Consider the following 19,341-nt stretch of genomic DNA (forward strand, 5'->3'; position numbering starts at 1 on the left):
CCATGAGTGGCATTGGGGTGACTTGAGAACTGGTTTGAGATTCAGGTGCCTGGTGCCCACAAATGTGCCAGGACTGAGCCTGGAGACTGCACTTCCCACCAGTGCCATGGAGGGGCCTGACACCCTGATTCCCCGCTTTGTGAAATCCTGGGATAGGATTTCTGAGGTGAAGGGAGGCAGAGAAAGGGTCCCCATGGGATGTTGGGTGTGCTCCAAGGAAGTTGGCCTGCTCCCTGCAGTAAAACGCTCCATGTCGCCAGTCCGGGGACCCCAAGGACCTGCCTGCAAGCTGGCCAAGGTGGGCGCCACCAGAAGGTGGGGCAGCACCTGTGCTGCGGGCAGCTGGAGCGGGCCTGGAGGAGAATGGCATCCTCCCTCCACAGCGGTGGCAAATCAATTGAATTGGGAAAGCATGGAAGAGCATTCAAGGACCTCGAACAGAAGGGCAGAGGTGGGTCCTGTGTGCGAGAATGGCGGCCCAAGTAGGGGCATGGGGTGGGGAGAGGCGGGAGGCAGAGGGAAGTTGAGACTGGATTGGGGGTTCTTCGATGCTATCCTGGAGGAGGGTGGACTTTGTCCTCTGGCCAGAGCAGGAGGAGGTACTGGTGGCTCTTAAGCAGGGCCGTGCCTAGGACAAGATGTGTCTTTGGAACCATGGCCGGCGGTGGCGTGGAGTGGGGTTAGGAGCTGGAAGGCCAGTGAGGGGGGACATGCGACAGCATCAGCCAGGCTCGGATCCTGGGGAGGCTACAGGGGAGATGCCCAGGACGGGGAGCTGTCTGGAGGGAAGGTGACTGCCCGCGGACGGTGAGGCATGCCGCTGGCTCTTCAGAACTGTCCAGGCACCATGGGAGATTCAGTCCAGACATCAGGCAAGCTGTCGAGGACCGAGTGGTATATCAAGGCTGGATATTGAGGTTGCCAGATTTAGCAAATAGATGCTCAGATTGATTTGAATGTCAGATAAACAGCGAAGTCCTTTTCAATGTAAGTTATGTCTGGTGCGGAACCTGGGACAAGAAGCCTTTTTCTAGTACCTCTCAGGCATTTCTTGGGACATACTTAGGCTAAAACACAATCCATTGTTTATCTGACAATTGAGCTGGGTGTCCTGTATCTTATCTGTGGCCCTCTTTGAGAGGTGCCAAGGTAGAGCACTTTGTACCCCATCCCACCTGTCGCCTCCTGCCAGCTAATAGCATGGCCTGTGCTCTGGCACGCCGGGCTTTTATTACTAATCTCGAGATGTCCCAGGCAAAGTGGGATACGTTGGTCACTCTAGACTGAACAGATGTTGACGGAATTGAATTTCGAGAATCTTCTGACTCTTCTGCAACCTCCTAGGGGCCTTCCGTTGCGGCTGGTACTGCTTGTACCTTGGTGAACTGCAGGCCATGCCAGTCAAGGGGTCCATGCCCACAGACCACTGCCTGCAGCTCAGCATCTCCGAGATGCTGTCCATCACCTTGGTTATGCTGAAGGATTCCAGCCTTTACTGGAGTTTTCCTTTGGTTTGTATTTTCTTCACTTGAAGAAGATTTGCTACTGATTTAGTCCTGTTTTAAAATTCTGTCCAGCTGAGAGGTCCTGTTTCAATTTCTGGGTGACTCTTCTTCAGTCCTTTCCTTCCTTCTCAGGTCTGTGGAGTCCGCCTCCTGCAGTTTACTTATCTGACGACATACGCCACAGGCCTGGACTTTGTTCTGACATCTCCTTACCTCTAATCCCAATGTTGTTTCTCTGCCAAACAGATGTGTATTCAAATGTGCATAAGAAAAGCAGCAAGCTGGGTTTATTTTGAAATTTCCTCATTTTGCACAAACTCCATTGGTAGGAGCATTTTTTCTGGACAAAAACCCACAACAAACATATGTTAATAGCTACTTAGAGACAAATTCCTATTTGGCCATCTCTGCCGTCATCGATCTGGCCCCACTGCCAGAGACACAAAAACGATTGAGGATTCAGAGACGTGGAGACATCTGTGGCACACTGTAGCTTTTTCTTGCTTCTAGGATTTTTTTGCTCATAGGAATGAGTGACTTGAGCAGCCTGTTCAATGGTTTTGTCCAACTTGAGGAAGAGTTTTGAGTTTTACTTTTCTCTTGTCAGGTATTTTATCATTTATAAGGTGTTAGAAATGACTTCAATTTCCACTCAGGTCTTTGGGCCTTGTGTGTGTATTTTAAAACGGCTTATTTTCAATGTGATAAAGGCATCTAAGAAACTAGCTTTCACTCACTAAGCTAAAGATATGGCCACTGGGCTTAAACCTTTCAAAGAGAAAGGGAGAGAATATTGTTTGATTCACACATACACACACATACCCACACTCAGTTTAATTATCTTAAAAATATTCTGAGCCCCTTCCCCCCTCCAAAAAATTCTGAGCCCTGTTTCCTGGACTGGCTATTCTAGATCTACTGATGAGCATACCTTCTGTGACATAACTTTCCTTACCTTTTGTGACACAGACATCAACTGCAGGGCCATTTGGTCTGGGGGTTTTAAAAAACAGGACTGTTAGGGCACGCAGCTGGACGAAGAGGGTCCCATAAATCAGGCAGTCAAGTCCAGAATGGAAAGAATGGGCCAGATCATGGTCAAATTCACAGCCAAGAAAACAGGGTCAGCAGGAGTAGAAGACAGTCGGTCAGTAGCACAGAAAAGCAATTTGTGATCCACAATCAAGTCATGTTTGCTCTGGATCTTGTTTACAACCTTTGGCTGTGTGTGGGCAGCCAAGAAGAACTGGAGGCTGCCCAGCAAAACCTCCCGGCGTCCAGCCAGTGGCCGAAGTGCTGGACCCAATGGCAGAGCCCAATCACCCACCCAATAAGAAATAGCAGATACCACTTGTGCATTCATTATTTTGACCCTGAAGCCAATTAAGCACCTGAGGCCTGTGGGGCAGATGTAACCTGCAGGGATTGTGTCAGGCAGCACCTGTCCAGCAGTCTGGAATCCTGAGCTGCCATCCTGTAGCAAACCACTTCCTCATGGACAACTGAGTTTCACCTGAATGACAATCAGCCTTCACTTGCCACAAATGATTATTATAAATTTCTAAAGGTGTCAGTGTCACGGGGCCAATGTCCCCAAATCGTCTGATATTTTTTACTAGCTCTTTAGCTGTAGAGGTATAGTACTGCCATTATTTATTACACGTGGATTTGTGGATAGTGAGGTGTATGTGTGGAGGGCATGCCAATTCATTCATTAGACTTAATGCCAGGGAACAAAGCCTTAACTTTTTATTCATCATAGCACAGGATAGAACTTTAAAAAACACCACTGAAAATGTCATTGCCAACATGAAAATTAAGAGTAGAATGTTTTATAAAAAAAAATTCTTTTTCTATAATACACATTCCCTTATGAAGTGAAAAAAAACCTCATAGAATACTGTAGCGAATCGCCACCTGCTGGTCAAATATGGTTTTGCAATTGAAAAACTTCAAATTACTCCTCAAGTACAAGGTAGGAGCATTTTACATACAATACACACAAAATTACCGAAGAAAACATTTCCTCAGCCTTTGGCACGATGTCAATACAAAACTGTAGTTCTTTTCGCAACATGACTTACTTTTCAAAGCGTTGCAGATAATTTGGTTAATACTGATTATGGGGCAAAAGGAAAAACCATGTTCTGTAATTTGAATACTCTATTTAGATTCTTAAACACTTTATAGTTGGATTCCAGTTTGTAGTTTTGAAAAATACATAAAAGTTATACATTATAAATATATATTATATATGGTCTATATAAAATTGAATTGGACCTAAAATGGGAAGGACAACTTCTTAATTATCCTTTCTTTGTTAGGCACGGCCTTTCTCTTGTTTGATTAACTGAATCCTTTCTAAACAGATTCTAAAAATATATTCCATAACATACCAAATTTAATATTTTCTTTAAAATATTCAATATGAAAAAGCATCCAGTAACTATATTTTTTTGTATCTCACTACTATATAAAAATATGGCTTCTCATATTGTTTTGTTTTGTTTTGTTAGTGTTTTTCTTAGGCATTGAAGGTAGGGCTGTCCCCAGATAAAAAGCTATGGCAAAAGCACAGAAACCTGCTTGTGCATATTCTAGAACATTCTATAGACTCTCATTACTTAGTGTAAGTGAAGTGATTACAAAAAATTGTTCCTTTTGTTTTCTGTGAATATATCATATATGATTATCATACATAATCTGTTACAGAATATACAATAGTCATAACTATAGTCACATAAACACAAATAAGCAAAACTAAAGCAAGAGTTTTATCTTACACAGAGGCAATGGGAATAGGTTTCAGATGAGACACGGCCATCCGTTTTTGTTTTTGTGTTTGCCTAAGGCTGGCTATGCAGCAGAACTTTATTCTAAGTGGCCAGGGTACTAGTGCTCTATGTCTTTAAGTGAACTGAGCTTCTTCTGTGTTATTTTTTAGATGTGTAAAGGAAGAGAAATAAGAGAGGGTCCAATTGTTCAACACCAACTTTTCCCCCTACTGAGCGAAAGAAGGCTGTTTGGGACGGGAGGGCACGAGCTTGGGTGGGCTCATACCAGTGTCTCCGGGAGGGCATCGGGGTTGTCGGCCGACAGGAGCTCCCAGATTTGCCACCGCTCTCTCTGCCAATCTAGCCAGTTGGGCTCGCCCAAGGCCTTACTGTTCTGATCGCTGGCAGGACTGGTGTAAGCACTGCTCAGTTTCTGCTGGGCAGCCCGGTGCTCTCGCTCAGCTGTTTGGCTTCCGTCTTCCAAAGCTGTTCTGGAGCCTTCTTCTGGCCTCTGAGGTCTCCACAACGGTGGCTCCGTGGGCTGGTGGGACGATGCGAAAGCTTGCTTCCCTGGACCAGGATAAGGAGGAGGAGGCCTCTTGTCATGCCTCGCACTCTCTCGAGGTCTCTGGGACAAAGGCTTGGCTTGGCTCTGCTGCCAGGTCACATCCAGCTCGCTCTTGGTGAGGTCCTCGGCGCTGCTCAGAGTCAAGTACTGCTCAGACCTCCGGCCACTGCCCTGGGTGTGGGGCGGGCTACAGATGCGGGACACAGGACGGTGGGCTCTGTGCTGCACCACAGTGGCCGTGGGCTGAGTCCTCTGAACAACCTGCGTACCACTATTCAGTTCTGTGGGACTCCCCTGCCACTGAAGCCAATTTGGGGACAGGTTCCCTTGGGAAAGGGAGCATGGCCCTGGTCGTAGGGAGCTGCTTTCAAAAATGTCGCCATAGGAACCTGAAAGTCAGAGAGAAGGGCAAGAAATAGAATTAATTTGTAGAATCCCTCTTGGGATGGCCTATTATTTCCTTCCCACTGCCAACTTCAAAAATGGAAAATGCACAGGACACTCTTAGTTGCCACCGCCTAGTAGAAGACTGCCTAGTGAAAGAAATGACAGACTTTTTGATTATTGGCACAGTTCAGGTAGCAGCTCCTAAAACAGATGCCTAGACTGACAGGTTAGCTGTCCAACTAAACAGTCCTTGTCACTAATTTATATTTCAGGAAAGGCCCCCTCTACATGGCTATGATAATGTTCCTGGACCTAGAAGGTGAAGAAAGTATTTGTCCCCTTCTACTTCAGTGTAGTTTGCAATCCAAATAAGACACAAATTACAATGCTTTTATGTTTCTATCCATCAATAAAAGCTGTCGGAATAAATAAACTGATTCTGAAGTGCCCATTTGGTGCCACAATATAGTGAAGATGGCAGTCACTGTGTATATTCTACCACAACCATTATGGGAAAGACCAGCTCATTGTTCACCAAAGTTTCCCCTTTCCTTCCTGGATGCCATTTCCCAGACTCCCTTGCAGTTAAGAGAGCCACATAAATGAGGTCTGGCCGATAAATGTGTAGAGATGTGATGTGAGCCATTCTAGACCTGGTCTATTAAAAAAACCAAATGCACACCTACTCTTCCCTATTCACTCCCTTCCCTCAACTACTAGCCCAGGAGGGAGAAACCATGGAAGACTCAGGTGCCTGAGGATGGGGGAGCCATCAGCTAGATGGAACCTGGGCCCCAGAATGACTATGTGGAACAGAGCACACCTCCCACCCCTCCTCACCCTGCACAATCCATGCAGGAGTGTGTTGTGAGGGAGAAATCAACCTGTGATAGGTTAAGCCACTGACTTTCAGGGGCTGTATGTTATAGCAGCAAGCCTTCCCTGGCTGATACAAATTTTCTCCATAAATTGGAGGGAGAGCAATGTGTTTCACAAGCACATTCAGAGTTCTTACGGCCTCTGTTCCCAGACTGCCTTTTTCCTATACATCTGCCCTGTGCTCTCACTGCCCAAACAGTAGGCAGGGAAAGAGAACAAGATCATTGTTGGGGGAGAGGGAGAGATGAGCATTTATGCAGGCTCAGATTAGAGTTGAAACAGCAGAAGGGAAATAGAGCAGAACATCTTGGAATAGTTTCTCCTTGGGGAAAAAGGCAGTGAAGCAGTTCAGGGGATATAGTGAGATGTAGTTAGATAATGGATCAGTACTAAAGTCAGCCAGATTAGAGGCCATTCAATTAAAAATGCACTGTGCTTTAAAAATGTAATAAAGAAGGTATTACGAAGCACTGAGAAGTGGACTGTATTTTTTCTGAACAATAAAAGAAAGCAATTTATATGCTTCATGCTATATATTAACATATATTCCAGATGGATTAAAGAATTAAGGGTTAAAATAATGAGATACTATGAAAGAGAGAAGTGTATAGATGACTGGCCATCCAATGCTTAAGCAAACATTAATTTTGTGAAAGAATTCACACAAAAAAAGTGATAGACTACAGAAAACATTAAAAAAATCCCAGCTATCTGGAGGGAAAAAATGCAAGGGATAATATCAGTTGTAAGCAACATGGACAAAGGATTGATATCTTTGTTATTGGAAGAGTTCATAAGAATCAATTTCTGAACACTAGCATTCATAAATAGCCTATGACATAAATGGCAATCCAGTAGGAGGAAATTCAGCTACATTAATAGAAATTAATTTAGTATGATTGTTAGCTAAAATCAATAGAAAAAAATGGAAAAACACTGGTGAGAAAGAAATGCAAATCAAAACAATCAACACCATTTTGATCTTTAAATTAGAAAAAATGCAAACCCAGTAATTTGCAATACCGTGAGATTAAAGTGACATGGAGAGGACAATGAAAAGCCATTCCATCTAGGACTTACAGAGCAGCAGCTAGAGTATGCTACACTCAACGTGAAGTGACTATAACTCTGAATTCTTGGAAAGGTTCATAATTTTTGACCCACTTTCCTATTCTGGATTCACTGCTTGCTTTCCAAAATTTTGTGAATCTACTAATAATGTAAAATACAGAAAAAGTGCATAAAAAAGGCCTAAGAGCATACTTATTACAGCAACTGCAGAAAGAAATGGAAACTACTCAGTTGTCCCAAACTATGAAACTCTGGAATACTATGTGGCCCTTAACAATGATAATGGGAAATAACTGGAAAATGGAAGTTAACATACACTTGCACAGACAGAATGACTGTAACTATGTTTACAAACTCTTGCAAAGGAAAAGAAATGGAATATAGTCAAAAACTGATGTTGTTTGGTGGAAAGGCTAAGTTTAGCTTTATCCTTTTTTTTCCTGTTTCCAGCATTTTCCAAATATTTGACAAGCATGTAATGTGATAATAGTAAGGCAAAAATATATGAAACTTAAAAATTTGAAAAGGAGGGAGGGCTGTATAACACAGAGAAGACAAGTAGTGATTCTACAACATTTTGCTATGCTGATGGACAGTGACTGTAAAGTGGTTTATAGGGGGGACCTGGTATAGGGGAGAGCCTAGTAAACATAATATTCTTCATGTAAGTGTAGATTAAAGATAACAAAAAAAAGAAAGAAAAGGGGGATTATTCCTTGATAGGATGAAACTAACTATAAATCAACAATTAATGCATGCTTTAAATATCCTTAATTGTGATCACTTAAAGGGTGTCAGATGATCAGCTATGGAGGTACACTTTTCTGATAATATTCCTTTCTCTTAAAAAAAATTTAAAAAATTAAAAAAAAAAAGCAGTTCCTGTGTGGTGACCTCCAATGAGTTCTACACAATGGTATAAAGGGCATATCAAAGTGTGGGCAAAGGGTATGTTTGTGTCTATACAGAGGATCAAAGCCTAATTTGGCTACCCAGAAAATGAACTTAGATACAATATGAAGAAGAACTTCCAACATCAGCACTCTCTGGAAGAGTCATACCAGAAGATGATCATCAAAAAACCTCAACAAAGATCCAGGCGATGCTGCAGTTGTAGCTGCATCCATCCCACTGGTTCCTGGACTTACTTGCCATTGGAATGAAGAAGGAGATATCTAAGCTGGCCTGTGCTTTCAGTAAAACAACAAATTTGACTGGATCTACACTGTTGGAACTCAACCAAGAATTAGGAGAAGTGCAAGTTGTAGCGCTCCAAAATCTTACAACTACAGACTATCTACTGTTAAAAGAACATATGGGATGTGAACAGTTCCCAGGAATGGGTTGTTTTAATTTGTCTGATTTCTCTCAGACTGTTCAAGTACAGCTGGACAATATCCATCATATCATAGACAAATTTTCACAAATGCCTAGGGTGCCTAACTGGTTTTCTTGGCTTCACTGGAGATGGCTGGTAATTATAGATCTTCTTTGGTTATATAACTGTATTCCTATTATGTTAATGTGTGTGCACAATTTAATAAGTAGTTTAAAACCTATACATGCTTAAGTTACTCTACAAGAATATATGTCAAAGAAATAATCAATCCTCTTATGTTTTCTTCCGTCTGCTACCTCTATAGCATTTCTTCTTCCTTCCTAATTACAACCCTTAAATAGAATTCGTGCCTCATATTGAATTTACCAAGTATCATAATTCCTCCAGGTGGTAAAGATACCTCAAGACAAATGCTGGGCATAGAAGCCACAGGGCATAAATCTGCAAAGAAGTAAAAAGCTAACCTTTTCAAACAATGTGGCTTCTCTCTCACTTACCAACTTTACATTTCCCTGTATGGCCCCGGAAGATGACTGGTTAGCCAGAGACGGGTAAGATTCCTCAAGGGAGGAACAACCTAAGACAGGCACAGTCGCAGGGGGGCCATCAGGTGAGAAATTGGGGATCAACAGTGGTGAGGCTTAGAACCTCACCCCCCCTGTTTTGAGAGAAATCTTCTGCATCCGTGGATGTTTTAATGCCCTTGTCTAGCTTGGATTAACACGTAATCTACAGGCACACACCTGATCATCTACATTTGCTCTCTTACAGCACTAAACTATGTTTTCTACCTTTATCTTGCATCCACCTACCACTTCAGCATTTTATTAAAAATAAAAAAATAATAATAATAAAGGGAGAAATGTGGGATCCACATATAAATCAAGTATAAAAATCAAATGAATATTCATATTTGACCTGATTGTTTATAGTTCATAATGTGTGATCAAAACCGAAAGTTTGTGTGATGACTGCCCTTGTACTGTTCACCATGTAAGAACTTATTCACTATGTAAGAATTCGTTCACCATGTAAGAAGTTGTTCGTTATGCTTCAGAAGATTGGAGACTGACGAGAATTAGGCTTGGAGTGGATTAATGATTGTGCATTGAGCAGAGTCCCCTATACAGAATTTTATTGTTGTTAACAACCATTTGATCAATAAATATGAGAGATGCCCTCTCAAAAAAAAAATTTGAAAAGGAAATGCAATAAATACTCTTTTAAAAATAGTATTTTACCTGTCATTCCTGGGTCTTTGGACCCACTTTTTAATGTTGAATGCCAAGTTCCCCAGATATTGAAAGGCTCCTCCGACATATCTAGGTAAAAGTGTATCAGAAAGGTATGTAACTCACAATGAAAACTGAAGAGCAAAAATCAATAAACAAATATTATAACTTCTCTACTGTGTAAACTACTGTATTTAAGACTGTGGTGGATACAAGACAGAATATCATGCAGACCTGCCTTTCTGGAGGCTTATTCCATTTAGAAATTTATGAAAAGGCTCTTTCTACATTAAGGTTGTGGTAGACAGCATAAGGGTTCCTCCAAAGATGTGAGTCATGATCCCCAGAGCCTATAAAGATGTGATATTCAAAAGGGACTTTGCAGGTGCGATTAAGTCAGAGATTGTGAGATGAGACAATGATCCTGAATTATCTGGGTGGGTCCTGTGCAATCAGAAGTGTCCTTCTAAGAGGGAGACAGGCGGGAGAGCCGCTGCGTTACTGACTTTAATCATGGGGGAGGAGGTCAGGAGCCCAAGGAGGCGGGTAGACTCTAGAAGCTGGGGAAGGCCGGGAAACAGATTGTTCCCTAGAGTCTCCAGAAGGAACACAGGCCTTTGGACCCATTTTAGACTTCTGACATCCAAAACTAGAATAATAAATTTGTGTGTTGTTTGAAACCACTAAGTGTGTGGCCATTTGTCACAGCAGCCATAGGAAACGAATGAAGGGCCCATCTCCTCAGGATTCCAGGAGAGAATGTGTATGAACTGCTGAACACAGTGGCTTCCAGAAATGGTTATTATGACCACATCACAGGAGCAGGTAAGAAATGCACCCAGGGTTACAAAGCAAGTCTTATGGAGCCCGTATTACATGCCATGGTCTGTGTTAAGGACTTTACATAGGTGAGCTAATTAAACCCTACAAATTCACATGCTATCTTTCTTAGTTCTCATAGGAGGCAGCCATGGGACTCCAAAATGCTCAATCACTCACTCAAGGTCCTATAGGTTGAAAGTGGCAAGCAGGTTATTGACTCCAAATGTAGTACTCTTATCCTTGGATACTAACACTGCTTGCTTCTAGTTCCCTCAGGGTGAGGTTATTTCCAGGGAGAAAGTTGTAGGTTAGGGAGGGTTGCTCGGCCTCAGCACTATTGCCATTTGGGGTCAGGTCATTCTTCGTGGTAGGGCATCCTGGGCACTAATGTGGTGGGTTGAGCGGCCTCCCTGGGCTCCACCCACCGGCTGCCAGTAGCACTCCCTCTCAAGTTGTGAGGCCCACAAATGTGTCTAGAAATGTCACATGTCCCCTGGGGTACAAAGCTGAGACCCACACTGTTGAGTTCACCAAGATGTGAGCAGGTGGAAAGATCTAAGGCGAGCCTTAGCCTACTTGATAAAAACCTGCGAAACAAAGCCACTAGCCCTGGGAGGAAAGAATCAAGTGTCACTAGTGTAAACTTGTCTAACAGTATCTCAAAGAATCTGTACTTAGAAACCCGAATATGCCATGCCTTTCATAGTAGCAAAATTCTCTTCAGATCGCCTTTTTTTTTTTGTTGCAGATAGTATTACCTACAGAAACTCTGTCACTAATCTAAAAGAGCAAAAATTAGAAATCATTTATATACACTGGAAAGGAAAACAGGTAAAAATCCATGATACATTGCTTTAATGGGAATATATCATGGCCACAAAAACATTAGCATAATGGCACATTCTACTGATATAATTTTAAGTCAGCTTAGGTCAAATGTAGCTATACTATGAAAGCAAATATATAAAGTTATGTATATATATGGACAAGGACTAGGAAAAATGAAGTTTCACATTTTAAAAATAATTGTATGCCTGATGGGAATCTGAACTACTGTTTTTATCTTAAGTTTTTAAAATTATCTTTAGCACAAATATTTGTATAATAAAGATGCTACGATTTACACACATACACACACACACACACACACACAGAAGAGAAAGGGGCCTTTCAGTGTGGCTCTTCAGATTAAATTATAAATTTAAGATAAAACAGCAAGAATTTGTACTGTGCCTTCTAATTATTACTTAAAGAGTGTCCTGCTGACTCCTGGCCCTTGGGAATTTCTCTGTGGAAGGAAAGAACAGAACCAGCCATTTGGTGGCCAGATAAATTTGGGAAAAGCTACAAATCATACCCTTCCTCCCACTGTGGACACTCATGGTGCTTATTTGCACTTGCAAGAATCTGAGACGTACAATAGAGAAACAATTGGCTTTGGGTAACTTGGCATTTCCCAAGTGTGTTTGACATGGGATCCTTATTTTGCCAAAAAATATTAATCTCCCACGGAGACCTCTTTGGAACCCTATGGTCTTGTATAGCAGGTTCAGTAAGTTCTCTTTGTAAAAGGAACAGCAATAAATAGGGATAACATCTTAGCCCAGCAAATATGCAGTCAAACCCACTGGCCAGGACACATCAAGTGCCTGCTGCTGGAGGGCAAAGAGTCAGCTGGGAACTTCAGCGGCTCCCAGGGAGGGAGGTGGCTTCCCAGAAAACTGGGTCTGCCGGGCCCCTCTGAGATGACAATGGCTCGCCCCACCTTCCTCTTTCTAGAGGTGTTTAGCAGGTGCTCAAACAACCTCATTGAATTACAGAAACATAAAACAAGGAAGGGATGAGGAGTAGGTCCCACGCACCCACACCATGCCACATGCAATCAGTCACTGGTCTGGCCCGTGCCGGCCAGGCTCCACTTACCTTTCCCAAGCCTTGGTCCAGGAGAACCCTCCCTGGATTTTGACGATGTCAAGTGGCCCACCAGCAAGTCCTGCTCCAGCCCTTTGAAAAGCTTCTCTGAGCCCCCCGGGCCCGCATCCTCTTGCATAGCCAGCAGGGAGCGCTCGGACAGCACAGGGGAGCTGTTGTCATAAGGGGAGAGGTCTCCGCTGGAGGCCTTGTTGGAGTCTGTGGATGAGTGCCTTCCTCCCACGGAAAAGGGACCTTCCGACGGCAGCATGTCAGGGCTTCTGGCACAAGGAGACAATTACAGGTCTGTGAGCGTGTTAACAACCAGTGACCAGGTATGGTTATACAACCGTTACACGAGTGACAGGAGGTGAATGCACGGACACGGGCTGAAACAAAAAGACCTTTAGAACAATGTTCCAAGACAGTTACAACAAGGGGAAAGCATTTCCAGAAATGGCCAGCAGAGGGCAGCAAAACCCAACAGATGGTGCAGGAAATGTCAAGGCGAAGGTGGGGGGATGAGCGGACATGGAGCCCTGAATTCTCCATCTAGAGGAGATGGAAAGGCCTGTTGGATTAACCCCTGGTCCTATTTTAAAATAAAAGCCTAATGGTCACTACCCTTTGAGGAAGGAAAAACTGGTAGATAACTCCTTTACTTTTCTCAATGTTCTGAATTAAAAAGGTTTTCTGATTGAATTTGTGATTGAAACTATATGAATGAAGTTCATTGTGGCTTTACGGACAATTTCTCTTCCTTCCCCAAATACTTAGTGTAAGTAAATACCTCCCTCCAGTGACGATGACGAAGATGCTACTGGTGGGGATAACTGTTTCATGTATGAAATGGCAGGGAAGACAAATATATGACCATCACTCGAGTTCACTGTATTTAAATACACCTGAAGTGATTCTACCATGCACTAGTGCTTTTACAACCTGATATAAAACATACGCATCAGCATATCCATCACATCATCTATGTGCACATGAGTTGTCACAGCAACAGAAGTAACACTGACACGTGAGCAAAACAGGAAAAACGGCAGCGTCAGGAATATGGGAAGAGTGTTCGAAGTCTTACCTGGGAACATCTGTATTTTCTACCTTCCTCAAAACAGTGGCCCTGACAACATCTTCAAGGGAAATAATCACAGATTGATTACAACTTAAAGATCCTGCTTCTCTCTTCCCCCCTACTTTCATTCTCTTTACTAATCTTGGCTTTCTTTTAGTTTGAATTTTCAAAACAAATCCTCTGTGATCTTAAAGGGAAATGCATGCCCAAGCAATCCTTTCCTCACCAAAGGACTTCGTGCATGAAACAGAGAAGGAATGAATGTCGGGAAGGAACGCCCGGCGCGGAGCAGCCAGGGGCCCGAGCACGTTCGTTGAGGGAATGTCTTACCCACATGGAACAAATAAGTCCTTTCCTTGCCTCCTCTTTAAACCGATGACAGATAATATTATGGGAAAGAGCCAGAGGACAGCCATGAAGATGATTTTCCAGAAAGTTTAGGCCTCCGGTGAATGAAGGAAAAAGAAAAGGAACTTAATACTTCTGCTGGAAAGAGGGGAAAAAACTATTTAACCTTCATATCTGATTCAAGGGGGGAAAAGCCTCCCTTGTTCTAGCAGAGGGGACACAAACCAAAACAAACAGGCATCTGTCTGTCCTCGTGGGTTCCATTCTGCTGGGGGACACTGGACTATGAAAATGGGGACAAGTGGGCATGTTGAACTAGTAGCTACACAGAGTTCAGCCCAGAATCGGGGGTCTCTGTTCTGACCAGGGCTAGAAATGCTATCACTGGGCTCCGTTCAGTTGTTTTCCCAGTTCGGGTGACATTTTTCCAGTCACGAATGAAATGTCCCATGTCCACCCAGCAAGAACAAGTCACGGTGTTGTATCAGTAACAGCAGGCACATAAAGCCTTGTTTTGTAGGATGTTTTAAAGAGAGTAAGTCGATTAATTAGTCAGAACAAAATAGCTGTCAGGGCTACAATGCTTTTTTGCCCCCTCACATTGGGAGGGAAGTCATGGCAGTCAAATTTCCGCTCACAGGGACCCCAAGAGTTCTGCCTTATGACTTGCTCATCTGTCTCACAAAACATATGGGAGCTAATGCCTCCAGCAAAATAGTATCAGTGGCAGATACAGCCAAGAGTTGCACAAAGAAAGAGACCCAGTGGAAGAAATTTCTCGTAGGTCTCAGTAATAGGGACATTTGGGTTTCTACCAAGCAAGTAGGTTATTCATGCATCACATAAAAAATAATGCGTCTCTCTTGGCACTGACTGCTGGAAGGCTCGGGGGAATTGGGGCTCCACTTGGCTTGGCGTACAGGAGCTTGTGGCACACGCCCCCAACTCCATCTCACCCCTCCCGCCACTGTCTTCCTTTCCCTTGTCTCAAACTCCTTAGTGCGATATTGTTCCGCTTTACATATGTTTGCAAGCTGCTCCAATAAATTGTGTTTGGACTGATGTATAGACAGGGAAATCACACCCACATTAATTATTTTGGGTACTGAAAAGGCAGTATGCTTCCTGAGAACATTGTTTGGTTAAAGCAAAACGAATAATCATAATAGGAAAAATAACTGGCGCTGCCACAGTTTTCTCCCCCCTTTCCTGGCTATGATGGAGTCTGACTGGGTAGAGGCAGCAGAGGTGGAGGTGGAGGGCCACTGTCCCTTTCCTCTGTTCTTTGGGCTGACTGCAAACTGTCGCTTGGGGCTTCAGCACCCACATCACCAGGGGACTTGTTGGAAATGCGAATTCTCAAGCTCCATTCTGGACCTGCTGCTGGGACTGGCTCTAACATGTGGGGCCCCCAGTTACAAGAGGGTTCCAAGATGGTGACAGCAGATCATTAAGCCAAATGTGGGCTGTTTTGAGTTGCGGGGTCCTGTGTGGCTGCTCAGGTCACAGCCCATGAGGCTGGCTTTGCCCACTGAAAGGGCACCTGGGAGTGGGCTAGCAAACTGTGTTTTCAGAAGGCCTCCAGACAATGGTGATACATAGGGGGGCTTGAGAACTTCTGATACCAAACCTCTCCTCCCTCCTTCAATCTACAGATGTGACAGTGGGCTAAGGATCTACCGAGGGTTGGGTCAGGAGGGGAGCCACAGAGAGAAGCTAAAATCCCCACACGACTGGAGGTGGGGTCAGTGTGGTGGTCCTGACCTCCAGGGGCGTCGGGGCCACAGCTGAGTAAAGGAAGGCGAGTGTGCCCACCCCAGGCAGCTCCAGTTGGCAGGATCCAGAGAGCTGGCTGCAGCTGGAGGCGATGCCTTCCTTTCCCAGCCACCCAGGGTTACCTTGGCAGTGGCAGGGCGTAAGGTCTGAGTACACACGGCAGGCAGCTTGTGAAATACGCTTACGTAAACAGTAACACCCAGGGTTTATACGGACTTCATTCTGTGGCAGGCACTGGACTGAGCTCCTACCAAGTCTCCTCGTTTCTGATTGTGGTCTAGAGGACTAAATAACATGTCTTTCTGGCAGTAGAGGCTGTAGGGGCTGACAACCTTCTAAAATTTATTTGATAAATGTATTCAATATTATTAAAAACCAACAGTAAAATACTGTATTTTATGCATAGAGTTGATGGCCCTTTTAAATGTTTAAAGTATTTCCTATCTATCATTTTACTTTTCTCAGCAGAGCTCAGTAGATGGCGGCCAAACACGCCTAAGAACCCATGTCCAGGGATCGGCTTTCCACACGAGAGCTCACCAGTTAATAAATAGGATTGTTTTATTCACTCCACTGGACTCTCAGTACAACATGGCAGCTCAGAGTTGTAAAAAATTTAGTGTCATTCCATTGTTTTATCATTAAATCCATTGTAAACAAATTTAGAACTCTCCACTGGGAATCTCTGAAAAATGAGACAAGTGGGCACCAATGTCCTCTCTAAGATTGGCCTCTAAGATGATTCAACCCTATGAAGGCAATTTTATGTTCAGGGCTCCAAGAAAGGCCAACAATGTATTTGTGTTTATTTATATAAAATATTTGCTCTAACCAGTGATTCACACAATGAGAAAGGGTTTAAAAGCACACAGCAGTTCTTTGTTCTTGGAAGAAGAATAGTCCTATGTCTTGGAACTTAATGCACGGAGTCTGGGAATGTTGGGTGGATAGGCTGCCTCCTGACGTGGGTTTGCGTCCATGAATGGAGGGCTTCCCCTCAAGACCTGAAAAGCTCAGGACTGTCCATGGCATGCATGGCCGGTCGCAGTTAACCGAATAAGCATGAGATGGACAGGGAGAGTGACTCACTTTCTCGCCCTTAGCTGGTCCCTCCAGGTCAGGGTGTAAACACACCACTGGCAGGGTACTGGGGGCAGGCCTGCACTGCAGCTGGAAGCACAGAACTGGTTCTGTGGATAAATGGAAAACTCCGGTTCAATCACCGGATGTGGCCAGCCCAGCCCCTTGCTGAGCTACCCCACGGAGAAACCCCCTTGGAGATTTCAAGCTTGCACTGGCTTCACCCTTGGCTCAGTCCTTCGACTGATAAGCCTCAGTCTGTTGGAACTCAAAGCACAGAACCACCTGGAACACTACTGTTCTGGCAAAGGAGTCCATGGGTACAGCAGCTCTGGATTTATGGAGTTTTTCCACATTAATCATTCTGTTCTGCAAAGCATCCCCTATGCAGAATCCTAGGGACAATGGCACCCTACCCTGAAGATAAGTGGTCATGGATCTGAATTCCGCCCTGGGAGATGAAGCCGGCACCCTGGACTTTAGAACTTCCCTGGGGCTGGAGTGGAATTTCTCCCCTCATTTTTAGTGCTTATGAATTCCTTCCTAACAGCCCTGGCACGTGGAGGCATTTATGACAGGTGAAGAGAAAACAATGCTGACTTTATTAATTTTATTTATAGTACACCTGATAAAATATCTTCATATTCCTATTTTGCAGGTTTGTAAAGCAGTTCTGAATCACAGTAAAGGTGTTGGAGGAAAGAGATAATGTGATAAATTCTCCTTCCATCTTGCATTGCCTTTCCACAGAAGGTACATTTACACTTTTTGGAAATTTCCATTATGGAATTCTGTATTCCACATACAGATAATTTTTCCTAAAATTGTTTGGCTGAAAAGGCCTTCTTGAATAGAGTGTGTGTGTGTGTGTGTGTGTGTGTGTGTGTGTGTGTGTGTGTGTGTGTGTGTGTATGTGTGTGTGTGTTTAATGCATTAATGCTTTGTGATTTCCAAGGAACTGGAACAGAATGCCAATGAGGCCACCAGCTACTGCTGGTCAATAGGATTCACTGCTGTTGTATTACACTGGTAAAGTCTGATTTCTGATCTGAAAATTTCCTGGGGACTTATCTGATTTTCCAAATCCTAGTAAAAGGAAACAGAAATTACAATCCATCTTGTAACACTTCTTGGTTTTGTGGAAGAAAACATTTCTGGTGGCAATCTCTGAAAGGTTGAAATAAATTATCTACATGACATTTATCTGATAATGTAAATGTGATACCTTTAAATTCTGAGGCGGCCTAAGCTCCTCCATCAAGAAGAAGAAAGATTTATCTTTCAACGGGAGGAATGTCCAGCTCAAAGAAACAGTTATTTTCCAGTTCTGAAATTCCATCCTTTGAGACAGCTATGGGTCTTCATCCATGGTCCAGACTGGCTGGTCACTGGCTTTGCTATTTTGGGGGCAATCTGTGAAGGCCACTAACAGAATACAGTGACATTCAAAAATACATACCTATGGATTCAGTTCATCCTTATTGGCCTTCTCCTCATATGTAGCTAAATTTGTTTTATTTTGATATTGTTTCTGGAATATGGTAGGGAAAACACTCTACTTAAGTTTGTATACCATATAGGTAGATGTAGGTTTATGTAACTTTTAAATGTTTTTTTTCCCCAGAGCATTAAAGTACTTGAACAATATTGGGAAATTGAAAAGTAGGTACATTAGACCTTACAACATTATATTAAGTGCTGTATTTATGCCTAAACAGAATTTCATCATTATTTTAGTTCAGGTTAACTTAATTAAAGATTATTTAAGATTGTCACTTGATCCAGAAGTTTATCAAATGCAACAGTTCTCTTGGTTGAAAATGAGATAAGCAAAGAAGATCATTTTCAAAATATTATCAGCGAGTTGGCACCCACTGAAGGGAGAGCACCACGAGGCTACAGTATGCCCTGGCCTGGCACTAGTCTTCAAAACTTTTTTTGATATTTCATTCACCACACTGGTTTTAGTATTAAGCTTGTTTTTAAAAATATTAAATTTCAGTATTGCTCACTGTAGTAACAGAGTGTCTTTAGGACACCCTTAAATTCTGCACCCAGGTGAGTGGCCCACTCTCCCCTGCACAGGGTCACATTCAGCAAACCTCGTCCTACCTGATTACCTACTTCCTTACATCCCTAAATCCAAGGAAGGGGATCGATTTTAAGTATCTTTGAAGAAAAGAGCTTATCATTCTAATAAATATACCAGCAAGCAATTGAAACAGTGGAAGTCTTGTATTGTTAGTAATATAAATCTCCCTTTGGTATTCTGGTTTGGTTGAAGCCCAAAATGTAAGGAGACAAGCACGAGAAAAAATAAGGAATCTTCCTTTCACTCTCCCAATTCTGTTGTCACATGACGAAGAGAAAAACTCAACCCAAAACGTTAAATTCCCAAATATCACTAAATGTTTGCCCTTTCAAAACAGAAATTACAATAAATATGTTCCTGTTCTTGGTTCTACACTCTTGAAAACTTACTTTTCCACTCGAAAGAAAATCTTGTGCAGTTTTTGTGTGGAGCACAGGAATCTAAAGCTTTATTTAGGTGTGTAAACAAATGACAAA

At 43.1% G+C, this 19,341-nt stretch overlaps 1 protein-coding gene across 7 annotated transcripts in view; it reads right to left on the bottom strand.

Annotated features, from left to right (window-relative positions):
• Window positions 1-3,239: 3,239 nt before the first annotated feature.
• The window catches only part of ARHGAP6 (Rho GTPase activating protein 6), a 432,000-nt gene continuing 415,898 nt past the window's right edge, over window positions 3,240-19,341 (bottom strand). For 6 of the 7 annotated variants that reach the window (XM_037013442.2, XM_073228024.1, XM_017676184.3 and 3 more), the window contains 3 exons: window positions 12,501-12,769; window positions 9,765-9,845; window positions 3,240-5,236 (listed from right to left, as the gene is read on the bottom strand). In XM_037013442.2, coding sequence (XP_036869337.1) covers window positions 4,560-5,236; window positions 9,765-9,845; window positions 12,501-12,769 — 1,027 coding nt within the window. In that variant the 3' untranslated portion in view covers window positions 3,240-4,559. The remainder of the gene's footprint in view (window positions 5,237-9,764; window positions 9,846-12,500; window positions 12,770-19,341) is intronic. The other variant, XM_037013443.2, reaches the window with a different exon arrangement.

Source organism: Manis javanica, chromosome X, assembly GCF_040802235.1.
Source record: "Manis javanica isolate MJ-LG chromosome X, MJ_LKY, whole genome shotgun sequence".
Lineage (NCBI taxonomy): Eukaryota > Metazoa > Chordata > Mammalia > Pholidota > Manidae > Manis > Manis javanica.